The sequence below is a fragment of the Psammomys obesus genome, unplaced genomic scaffold (assembly GCF_907164565.1).
Source record: "Psammomys obesus unplaced genomic scaffold, mPsaObe1.curated_primary_1811, whole genome shotgun sequence".
In the NCBI taxonomy this organism is placed as follows: Eukaryota; Metazoa; Chordata; class Mammalia; order Rodentia; family Muridae; genus Psammomys; species Psammomys obesus.
Window position 1 is genome coordinate 3707322 of NW_026596109.1, and position 12755 is coordinate 3720076.

Below are 12755 nucleotides of genomic sequence, written 5' to 3' on the forward strand. Positions count from 1 at the left end.
GAATCAGAGTGAAAGCCTAGACCTAACTCTTTAGACAGCTGCGGTATTTATTTATTGCTGGTGCCCACTTCCTGGATAAAATGCACCAGAGTTGCTGTGTCCCTCATCTCAGCTGGAAAGCCCCTTTTCAGAAACTGCTTCTAGGGAATGGGCCCCACCAATAGGGATTGTGAATGGGTTAACTTCCTGCATTTCATCACTGAGATACGGCTGTTGTATCTTTACAGGTTTTGCATTAACTTCTTCGGAAGGAATTCTCATTTGAGTCTTAAGTTTGGGGTGAAAAAAAAAATAAAGCTTGAGATTAGTTTTTCCCCACAGTCCCTCAGCCTGCAGGAAAAGCCAAACCTCCTACCCAGGGCTGTATGTGTCCACAGTCCAAAGACGTCCTCTTTTTAATCCACTGCTTTAGTTTTTATGTTTGCTGAAACACATGAGCACATAGGACCAGTGTGATCAATCTGGTATCAGAATGAGTGGCTGGAGATCACTAATCAAATTAGTGACTAGAGATGAAAACCAGGAGCTAGAGGGATGGCTTGGGAGGTAGGGGCATGCACTGCACTTGAGGTAGACAGCACTTCAGCTCCTAGTACCTATGTTAGCTAGCTCATAACTTCCTGTAACTGCAATCCAGAGGATCAGATACCTCTTCTGAACGTAGCCACCTACATTCCCATGTACCTCTATTTTAAAAGAAGATTCAGGTGCCTATTCTGTTGCATTTCTGAGCAGAAAAGAAACCTCTGGACATTATAAAGAAACTCCCAGAATCAATACTAGTCACCACAAAACACCTATACAATCAGACAGTTGAAGAGAAAAGAAACGCTTCTAAAGTTAAATTCCCCCCCAGAGAAGGACAGCTGATCAAATGTGGCAAAGTCTGGGTTGAACCTTCTGCTAGAATTTGATTGCATAAGTCAGAAGCCTCTTAATTCAGCTGTAGTCTTTGAAACTATCCATAACCTTCCCAGGGGCTAGCTGCTGAGCCTTTGGAATTTAGTCATCTCTGTTTTATGAGTAGAGTCAATTGTTTTACCTAAGAACCAACAAGACATACGGGAAAGGAAGGAAGGCAGGCTCTCGAGGCAGAGTCCACAGGCTAAGGGACCTTCCATTTAAATAGTCTCCCAGGTCCTTGTACTCATTTCAGTCAAAAGTACTGTGCCTAGGTTCAGTACTCACTTACCCGCTCACCAACAGAATGCCAGTGTGTAAGGCTGAGCTCAGAGAACAGAACATTCTTCGGTTTTGGACATCCCATTAGCCTTCCGGTAGTCACCATGGTTTAAAGTTGGAGAGCCTTTCAGGGATCAAGTGAAGAACTCCACAGCCTTTTCCAGAAAAGTGCTAAACTTTGGGATCAGACTTACTTGGAGTTGAATCTTGGTTCCATCATTTAAGGGTTGTGCTTCTCTAGGCTAGTTGTCTAACTGTTGAAAGCCTTACTGTCTCCATTCATGAATGGAGAAATCACAGGATGAAGCCCCGAGGACTATGATAAGGATTGAATGGAGTTTTGGAAAAAGCGTATGGCAGAGAGACAAGGAAACATGATGGAATCATTCACAAAGGACTTCTGAAGTCCGAATTGAGCCTCTACTAACCAACTATTCAACCATTTGAATCTAACATGTGGAGAAAAATGTATATTAGTAAGCCAAAGTTAAGCTCTTGATGTTTAGCACATGACAAGGATTCACTATATGGCTGCTCTAGGCTGAGATTATGACATTCATGTCAGAGCTCTGTTTCCCCTCACATACAACAAGCCAGTATGCAAACCCTTGGCTATTCCAGGGTAGTAATATCTATGTTAGCATAGGATTCAGTATATTAATATAGACTAGATAAGTTGTATGGCGGCAAGATGTGACCAGTCCATAAAGCACATCCTAAGTAACTGGCTTTCCATTGAAGGCATAGCTCAAGCTATCTCTAGAACCTTGAACCTCATTAATACCATGGGACAGAGCATAAGCTAGTAGCTACTCACTGGTCGGTAGCTTGTACTTTCCTTCTACCTGGCATTTCCAAAGCACCTTGCTTGGGTCAGAACTGCTCAAACAAGTGCATTGTTTAGGCAGATCTGGTGCCTGCTTAGTGGAGCTGTGTTGGTTGGTACTTGAGGGTCACAAAAGAGTCCGTCTCCAAGGCAAGCACATCTCAGAGAAAACTGTGCCCAAAGAGAGGGCAGAGCTGGTAATGCCCTCTTCCAACACCCCGCTACCAAAACTACCTCTCTCATTTTGGTAGGGCCAGGGCCTGTCTCCTTACTCAGAGATGGGCAAGCACAAATACCACGGTGTGGGACCGTCTCCGCCCTAGCAAACGCTTGCGTTTAGGTACAACCTGCTTCTAAAACAAAACAAAACACCATGGGTTTGCAGTTGGCCCTGGTCATCGAAACATGAAGTGACTTTGCCTGGAGTGACAGAGACAGCAGGGGCTGGAGACTGATGCTTCAGGGTGACCTTGTGGATATGAACTTCAGTCTTCCTTTAACACCTGCTATCAGAGCTCCCTCCTGCTCTAGGCTTCCTTCCCCTCCTATTCTACACTGTAGCTCCGTCCTGTGCAGAGAGGTGGAAAGTCTTAAAGGGAGACCCGTACTGTAAGTGGACTGGGCCACAGAGAATCTCACCTCATTTCCTAGGTAGTCTAATCACTCATGCAAACGGAAGAAGAGGCGCCCAGCCTAGCATCAGCTGCCCTGCCCAAAGCATCATCTTATTCACATTCTCACCTGAGGTGAAACCTCCCCAAGGTAGAAAGATAACGTCATGGAGATGGCTCTTGTTACCCCATCTGTACACATCTCTATACTAAAAGCAGTTTTAAATTCTGCCCATGGCTTATAACTTCCGTATCACACATGAAAGGAGAGGAAAAGGGACAGGACTACTTACCACTCATCCCTGAGACAAAAGGTCACCCTCATCATCTTGGCCTCAGAATCTGTGTCTTGACAGGCCTAGACCAGATACATATCAGACTCTGAACTTGAATGTTCTTCCCTTTGTTTTCTGAAAAGAGCTCATTTCCACTCTCTCTGTCCAGTGGCTCTCCAGGAGTGATGGGGGTGAGGAGTGTGGGGGAGGGGGTAGAAGAAGCCCTATTAGACCCTGGCCAATGTATCAACTTCTACATCAACTTCCCCCTTCCCTCTCCATCAAAAATTATATAATTTTTTTTAAAGCTGAACTGAGGCAGATGTGTGTTTACTTTGAGAAGTAAAAATGTTAACATTTAAACTGAAAGCCTGTTTCGGTTTTAAGGTACTTAATTGCCTTACAGCATATAATAAACGCAGCCCATCTCGTCATTCAACTAATGGAGGGGGTGATGAAGAGATAGGAGCCCAGGACCCTGTTCTTTCCAGGGTGCCTTTGTACTTCGTTTACTTTGGCACTGTGCCTCATGTGTATTTTACACTTCTTTACATTTTGTACATCCCTGTATGACAAATACTTGTCAAACAAAAACTAAACAGATTTATAACCCCTTAACTTGAAATGAGCCAAAATTGAACTGCCAAAACTTTATGACTTCATTTTCTTTCATAGTTTTCCACTGCATTGGTTCAAACAGACAAACCCCACTTGAGGTCAAGCAGAGGTCATTTCACTTTCATTACTAAAATATAATTTACAATATGCCAGACCTAAACAAGTTTAGCCTAAAGGGTTTGTATAATGTAAACCATCTGTTCCTTAACAATACAGCTAATTTCCTGCCATCTCCAAGCGGTCTACTGATGGCTTCTTTTAAGGGGTTTTATGATTTTTTAACTAGTTTAGGATTTATGTAAAATTTGAAAATGAGTCTGTAGTTAAGACTCATTTGTACCAAGTAACTTGAGCATTTTTTAAAATGCAAATCACTGTGTAAATGGCTCCCCAGAAACCAGGCTTGGAGTCGGTGTTTCTGGCCATTTTTTAGGCTAGCTGCTGCTCAGGTGTTCAAAAGGAAAGCCTTGCTGAACTCTGCCATGTTAGGTGTTTCCCTACTGGTTCCCAGAGCCAGGCCTCAGGCTTGGTTTCGGGTGACTCTTGCAAACCTTTCCTTCCTTAGATCAGTTAGAGAGAGCACACTTAGCTGCATGCTGCCTAGCTTACTGCTGCTGCTGAGAGGTGGCAAGAGACAGTGGGGTCGCAATGTAGCCTTTTGTGTGTCTACACAGAAAGATAGAACCATTTACAGCCCCCAGGAGTATGCCACCATCATCCAGGTGAGTCTCAGAGCCCTGCTCAGCCTCTGGAGCCATTGCTCTGCCTGGCCTCGCTGGCCAGAGCTTCAGAATGGCTTTCCTGAACATTTTGTATGCTTTCTTCTTTCCCCCTTCTTCATCTGTGAAATGACAAGACAAGTTCTTGCAGAGGTGGGCCAATGTGAGAGAAGGAATTTGCTTAACTCAGTGGAGGGGAGGGGCAGCTCCAAAGACTGGAACCCACAGGCCAGGCCCTTGCCAAGAGTCTGCTTGCCCCTTCTCTTCCTGTTCCCAGGAATTTGGCCTGTTCTCATCTCCATTCCACCTGATCTCTGTCTCCATCCACACATCCCAGAAAGAGGAGCACTCAGCAGGCTACAACACCTTACCTGCCTTCAGGGTCCAAATTAATTCTACATTAATTTAAAGAATACTTTTTAAGGAAACTTAAACAACTATACCATAACAGAGAAAGTCTAACAAAAATTACAAAAAGTTAAAGCCATGTACAGTGGCACATGCCTATGATCCCAGCACTTGGGAAGCAAAGGCAGGTGGATCTCTGTGAGTTCCAGGCGAGCCTGGTCTACAAAGTGAGTCTAGGACCACCAAGGCTACACAAAGAAACCCTGTCTCCAAAACCAAACAAACAAACAAACATACATACAAAAATTTAAAAATTAAAAGAAAATAAACTTCAAACCACGTTTAAAAAAATAATTACAAGAACTCTGTAGAACTAATTGAGGCTGTATGTGGATCTAAATCATCCACAAAATTTAATCTACTTCTGGATGGATGCAGAGAAGTTAAAAAACTCAAGGTCATCGGCTACCACATAGGACCAACACTGCAGGCCTGTAGTCAAGTGTTGTTCAGGAACTAACTAGTATTAGTGGAAAACAGCAGAGTCAAGATGCAAACCCAGATTTACTTGAGTTCAAAACTCATTGAAATATTCATTCATTCATTCATTCATTCATTCATTCATTCATTTATTCATTTTGCCACGGGCTAATTTCAAGCTGTGTAGAGAACTGTGCACTCCAGTTGTAAAAGTTTTTTTTTTAATTTATTTTTATTTTATGTACATTGGTGTTTGACTCTGTGTATGTCTGCGTGAGGAGTTTTAGACAGTTGTGAGCTGCCGTATGGGTGCTGGGAATTGAACTCAGGTCCTCTAAAAGAGCAGTCAGTGCTCTTAACCTCTGAGCCATCTCTCCAGCCCCTGTTCTAAGTTTTTTGTTCTCAGTCTGATAGTCTGTTGATTTATGTCCTAGTTTTCATTTTAGTGCTTGGTCCCTTACTCATCCTTATCATTAAAACCTGAAAATCCGGTTCAGGTTGAAAAGTAATTAACATCTACTACATGGCCAGGGCAGCCACTGGATCCCCTTTAGGTTACATCATTACCATCACCTGAACATCATGCGGTTACTCTCGCCTGAAAAAGGAACATCGTCCCATCCTGTGAGAAAGACAGTCAGTTTCATTTACTGCGTTTCTCACTGCCACAGCTTGTCTCCCGAAGGACGGATCAATTCCCACAGACTCACACCCTAGGAGCTGAGGATGGAACGCGGTGCTAGAGTGCGCTTAGCATGATGTGTGGGGCCCTGGATTCAATCACCTGAACCAAAAAAAAGCAGAAAGAAAAAATTTAGACCTGCGGATCTCCACCTGTGGTCAAAACCATGGGAAAAAATAAAACACAACACATAGTCCTGGTGGTCTTAGGAACTGAGACTCGGCTCAGTAGCAAATTAATTACTGGCTAACTGGCTAACTTTGGTTGCAGAAAGACCTGTTCCTTGGGGGTCACCTCAGACCATCAGAAAACAGAGGTATTTACACTATGATTCAAAAAGAAGTAAAATTACAGTTACGAAGTAGCCAAATAAAATAACTTTATGGTTGGGGGTCACCACAACATGAGGAACTGGTTTTAAAGGGTGGCATCATTAGGAAGGTTGAGGGTCACTGGTCTAGACCATATAAGCAAAATAGTAGGTAGACTTATGACTGCAGAAGAAAAAAGATTATTAGTAAGATGGAAATACTAACCTATGATTTTATACTCGGCTAGTTAACGTTAGCAGAATCTAGCCCCTGTTTTTGCCTGCATGTATGTTGGTGTAATGGTGTCAGATTCTGGAGTTACAGACAATGGACAGCTGCTGTATAGGTGCTGGGGCTTGAACTTGGGTCCTCCAGAAGAACAATCAGTGTTCTCAACTACCGAGCCATCTTCTCAGCTCCTAAAGCTTTAAAGTATAGAAAGCATGAGACGAAAAATCTCTACCTCCACTCCTTTTCTTTCTAATTCCACGCCTACATCCCCTATGAGCCATTGCTCCTCCAAGCCTCCTTTTACCAGTTTTCTATATTTTCTTATGCATGTACCAAGAAACGTGGACAGGTTCTTTCTATTTCTCCTCTCATAAAAGGTTAGGTACAACATTGGCTGCTTTGCTTTTTATGTTGTACTGAAAGCAGAAGGATGTTATAGATCATCCCATGCCTGCACAAATAAAGCTCCCTTGTTCTTTTCCACAACCTTAGACTATTTGAAAAGTCCCGCTCCCAACCCCACCACACATTTTTCTTTAATTTTTATTTACTTTTTTTTTTTTTTTTTTTTTTTTTTTTTTGCCTAGGAATTAAACTTAGGGCCTTGCAAATGAAGCCACTCTTAACCTTTGAATGATATTCCCAGCTCTCCTTGAGAGTGGGATTTGGCCCACGCTCCCCTCAAACTCCTGCTTTCCGAATGCTAGGATTGCAGACTTATGCCTTCATGCCTTGCTCTACAGTCCCCTTTTCTGTTTTGTTCTGTTTTTTTGTTTGTTTGTTTTGTTTTTTTTCTGCTAGGGCTCACTGGGTGGCCTAAAATACCCTCAGTCTTCCTGCCTCAGACTCCACGACCTGCCGCCACACCCAGCTTCTTCAACAGTTACTAAAATCCGTCTCCTTCAGGGAGATACTTGAGTCTTTTCAGTCCTCTAATGGACAAGACGACATAAACAAGCCTCGGTGTGCAGGGAATTGCAAGCACCTTACCTCACCCTCAGCACAAGTATCCTATCTATCTACCTTTAAAATCTTTTTAAATTTTCTTTTTTTATTTTATTTTTTATTAATTCCAGTTTATTCACTTTGTATCCCAGCTGTAGCCTCCTCCCTCGGCCCTCCCAATACCGCCCTCCCTCTTGGAGGTTCCTCCTCCCCTTCCATCTGACCCTAGCCTATCAGGTCTCATCAGAACTGGCTTTATTGTCTTTCTCTGTGGCCGGGTAAGCGCCCCTCCCCCGCCCCCCATCACGGGGAGGTGATCAAAGAGCCAGCCACTGAGTTCTCAGCGGAGACAGTCCCTGTTCCCCTTACTAGGGAAGACCGAGCTGCCACGGGCATAGAAAGATTTTAACCCCTCGCTTCCCGTTTCTTCCAGAGCAAGGCTAAGGAACTGCCTCTTTCTGCGGTGCGTTTCATGGAAGAACTGGGTGAATGCACCTTTGGAAAAATCTACAAGGGCCATCTCTACCTCCCAGGCATGGACCACGCCCAGCTGGTGGCGATCAAGACCTTGAAAGACTACAACAACCCCCAGCAGTGGGCAGAGTTTCAGCAGGAGGCCTCCCTCCTGGCCGAACTACACCACCCCAATATCGTCTGCCTCCTCGGTGCTGTCACCCAGGAGCAACCCGTGTGCATGCTCTTTGAGTATATGAACCAGGGGGACCTCCACGAGTTCCTCATCATGCGATCCCCGCACTCCGACGTCGGCTGCAGCAGCGACGAAGACGGGACGGTAAAATCCAGCCTGGACCACGGAGACTTCCTGCACATCGCCATCCAGATCGCAGCTGGCATGGAGTACCTGTCGAGCCACTTCTTCGTGCACAAGGACCTCGCGGCTCGCAACATCTTAATCGGCGAGCAGCTGCACGTGAAGATCTCAGACCTTGGGCTGTCCAGAGAGATCTACTCCGCCGATTACTACAGGGTGCAGAGCAAGTCTTCGCTGCCCATCCGCTGGATGCCCCCCGAGGCCATCCTGTACGGCAAGTTCTCCTCGGATTCCGACATCTGGTCTTTCGGGGTCGTGCTGTGGGAGATCTTCAGCTTCGGCCTCCAGCCGTACTACGGGTTCAGCAACCAGGAGGTGATCGAGATGGTGCGCAAGCGACAGCTGCTGCCGTGCTCGGAGGACTGCCCGCCGCGGATGTACGGCCTCATGACCGAGTGCTGGAATGAGATCCCCGCCCGGAGGCCGCGCTTTAAGGACATCCACGTCCGCCTGCGATCCTGGGAGGGCCTCTCGAGTCACACCAGCTCCACCACCCCCTCGGGTGGGAACGCCACCACGCAGACCACCTCCCTCAGTGCCAGCCCCGTGAGTAACCTCAGCAACCCCCGCTTCCCCAACTACATGTTCCCGGGTCAGGGGATCACGCCGCAGGGCCAGATCGCTGGGTTCATCGGCCCAGCGATACCCCAGAACCAGCGCTTCATTCCCATCAACGGATACCCGATACCTCCCGGATACGCGGCCTTCCCAGCCGCCCACTACCAGCCTGCGGGGCCTCCCCGGGTGATTCAGCACTGTCCGCCCCCCAAGAGCCGGTCCCCGAGCAGCGCCAGCGGCTCGACCAGCACCGGCCACGTGGCCAGCTTGCCCTCGTCGGGATCCAATCAGGAAGCGAACGTTCCTTTGCTACCGCACATGTCAATTCCAAATCATCCCGGTGGAATGGGGGGTATCACTGTTTTTGGCAACAAAACCCAAAAACCCTACAAAATAGACTCAAAGCAACCATCTTTGCTCGGGGACTCCAACATTCATGGGCACACCGAATCTATGATCTCCGCAGAAGTGTAAAACGGGCGACTTTGGTAAAATACACCCTACCGGAAAAAACAAACAAACAAAACTAGAAGGTGACAGAAAAGATTTACATTCAAATGTTTTGTTTTGTTTTGTTTATTGAAGGTTCTCGTTTAGCGGACACTGCAACCAGTATCTTCTGTGAAGTTTAACTGTGTCTTACCGGAAAGACACCAGCCAGCAAAAATAATAATAATAATAATAATGCACTGTGGGATTTATGCTCCATCAGAGTGTGTGATATGTCCGTGGGAACAGACCATTTCAAGTAGTGAAAACTGCAAAACCAATGAAGAGTAATAGAACATTGTAATTAAATAGCAAACCAAAAAAAAAAAAAAAAAAAAAGGAAGTCGAATGGTGCTGTGTATTTGCTTTTGGTCACCATGACTCATCTACCCCTCCAATGTATATACTATAGCATTTGTCTACCTGCTGTCTCTACTTCAGGACAGATGTTCAGGAACTATGTTGATTCAACTTAGACTCTAGGTATGTTTGAGTTAGAAGGGGTGTTTAGCACCATGGAGGGAACCTTAGGCGACATTTTAAATCTCGGATGGAAATGAGCCATACAGACGTCATGACCACAGAAGTCCTCTCCGTAGCTGGGCTTCTCGGGGATGGTGTAGCGTGTCTCTGTGTGAACCTCCTCTCCTCATCATGAAGGCCTTTTCCACGGTCCCTTTTTGTCCCAATGTGTTTACACAGGCCCTAAAGAAGGTAGCTGCGGATGCTGGAAATGGCTGTAGGTTACAATTTGGGTTGTTGCTTCTGGATTGGGGTACCCAAGGAGGCACAGTCAAGAAAATGGTCCCTCAGCCCGGATCAGTATCCACGGGAGAGGGACAAGGGTTGTTTCATTGCTCCTTTTGTCAGCCTCTGTAGGAGCTTCCCTGGACCACTTATGCTGCAAACAGGTAATGCTAGAGGCAAACCCAGACCCATGCCTTGTAGTGTGTTTACAAATTGGCCAAGGTCTCAGGAGTGCTTACTGTTAACAGACTGAACAGGAGGAAACCCTGTGATGATACCAGTAACTAGGAAATTTACACTCTCACTTTTCTTCATGTTTGTTTTTTTTTTTTTTTTTTTTTTCCTGGAGATGTTCACTAATTATATTCTAGCACCAAGGATTGTAACATTTTATTCACAGAGCTAGCTTGAATCCAAAGACAGTGCATCTGTTTTGCAAAATGTAAAATGTCTAAAACATGCTGAGTTCTCCAAAAGATTACAAAACTCTGAATTCCTTAACCTGGAAACAATCAATTTGATCCTTTTTTTGCCTTCCTTAGAGGGTGACATCAAGTGTGCCTGTCCTGGCACTTCTTGCCAGCCATCTTTTTCCAAGTTCAGAATCCTTGTGGGATTCAAGTTCTACATAGAAAGGGATTGTAGATTTGTTTTCTTTTTTCTTTTGTTAAAAATAAACTCCTTTATTCTAAGAAAAAATGTCAGCAAGTTTTGCTTTTATTTTAAAGCTATAGAGACAAGATGCACAATAAATGCTGGAAATATTTCATGAGGGGAATATAGGAGTTAGGAAGACTCTGATGTCTCTGCTTTTAAAGGTAGAATTTGCATAGGAGATCAAGGAAATCTGTCTACCAAAAATGTGCCTAGGTTTTCCCAAACAAACATGAACTTATAGGTACTGTGAACTCAAAAGAGTTGGCTATATTCAGATTTACTGAGCAATAAATAAAGACCTATTTTGTGGCGGGAATAAGCTGATTCTATGTAACATTTCTTGAAGTGAAGTAGAGGAGAAGATGTGTATCCTTTTGTTGCTATGCAACTGTTTAATGATGACACTTCAAACCACAATTTTGTATATCATATGACAATCAACTGTTTTTCAAGAATATTTATTTTGAGGACACATAGTCTCAGTGAATCTGAGTTTTCAAGGAGTCCCTTAAAGGGGAATTAGCATTCCATGAGCCAGTAAGATACCTTCTTTGGAAAGTCCTTATTATGGTTAAAAAAATAAATAAATTCAACTTAGTTTTTTTTTTTTATAAAGAACTAGAACATTTATTTTTAAGCCTTGCATAATAACTGAAGCCATTAAGGTGAGCAAACTAAATCTCAGAACCACTTGTTATAATGTATTAAAACAGCACTGTGGTGCTGCAGCACGCAGCCTCTTTTATATTGAATGGTACCTTTTTCGCAAGCTGAAAAAAAAATCTCACTTTGTTGACAATGTTTTGTAAGGTGATTTTATTTTCAGATTTTGTTTTTTTTTTTTTCTCTGCACAAAACTGTTTATGACTTGTATCACAAAAGTGAAAATATATCTTCATTTTTATATCTGGTCTGTTTCCTTATTTCCTTTGCTTATTTTTAATTCATTGTAGATTTTCTTCAAATATATAATGGCGGCGTTCTGATAGATCACATTACCATATCTTTCTTTATTCTCACTCTATGCATTTAATCACTGTATCGCTTGACGTTTGAGTTGTTCTTATGGGCATTCCAAATAGAAAAGCATGGACTTGTAATGACCAAAAAAACTATTTTATATTGAGGGTATATGCATTTGTATTTCACCACCAGAGATGATATTAAACACTGATTATTTTATGCTGCTGTTTATTAAAATGTTTACTATGAAATATGTCCTGAATATTGTATGTCATAGGAGCATTTGGAAATCTTCATATTATTTCTAGTGATTGACATTTCTTAGAAAGAGAAATCACCATTCTTATTTTTTGTCTTACTTCAATTAAGTGGTATTTTGAAGTAAAATTCAAAACTATGCTCACGGGGCTGGGAACACAGCTTAGTGATATAGCGCTTGCCTATCAGGCATGATGCCCTAGGTTCAAGACACAACGTTACAAAAGAAACCATATTTGGGCATTATTTTGTTAGTGACCAAAGTGTGGGGGGGATCCTGATGATTTCATAATCAAGTATAAATCTGCCTATAGATGGAAAACTTTGGACTTCTAAAATAAAAAGGATATATTTATAGTGGAATGTAAGCAATTGAAAATAAGACTAAAGTTGAACTATTTTTCTGCCTTGATGTTTCCCTATGAACTTAGCAAAACTCACATTTTTGGTCTCTGAAGAAGATTAGGCTGTGTCCGACTTAGATTTCCAACCATGTTGGTAAAATAAAAGAGATGCAGCCATTTAATTGACACAACTTATCACCATATCCCGATTCGCCACAAAGAAAGGGCACCCCGTCCAGCAAGTAGCACACACTCTCAAGAAAAGTGAGTATCCTTGTGGAAGTTGGAAGGAAATACTCATCTCTGCTGCTTAACACAGAAGGAGACAGAAGAAAATCTTCAGGGCCTTCTCCATCTGTTTTCAGTACAGCCCTTGTCACCACCCCAACCATCAAACCGAAAAAAAGCAACCACATCCCAACACGGCATGTCTACCTCACACTTGAATGCCTGGCTCTGCCCTTCACTCCTGCTTACTCTCTCTGTCTCTCCAGACTCCCTTGATTCCCCTAGTTCATACATGTGCAGCTTCCTGGCACCACCCAGCCGCATAGCCTGTTCTTAAGCACTGGATGCTCACTGGACAAGAATCCTTGTCTCTACATTCCTTCAAGGATGTTTACCTAGCTTAGTGTTTTTTCCAGAGCCAGCTACCAAAAGCCCCCAGGAACATGTCAGC

The 12755-nt window shown here is 43.7% G+C and overlaps 1 protein-coding gene across 1 annotated transcript in view; it reads left to right on the forward strand.

The window, feature by feature from the left end:
* Positions 1 to 11702, forward strand: part of Ror1 (receptor tyrosine kinase like orphan receptor 1) — a 324533-nt gene extending 312831 nt beyond the window's left edge. Inside the window, exon 9 of the mRNA XM_055629113.1 lies at positions 7662 to 11702. Within this exon, the coding sequence (XP_055485088.1) occupies positions 7662 to 9092 (1431 nt within the window). The 3' untranslated portion in view covers positions 9093 to 11702. The remainder of the gene's footprint in view (positions 1 to 7661) is intronic.
* Positions 11703 to 12755: the final 1053 nt, after the last annotated feature.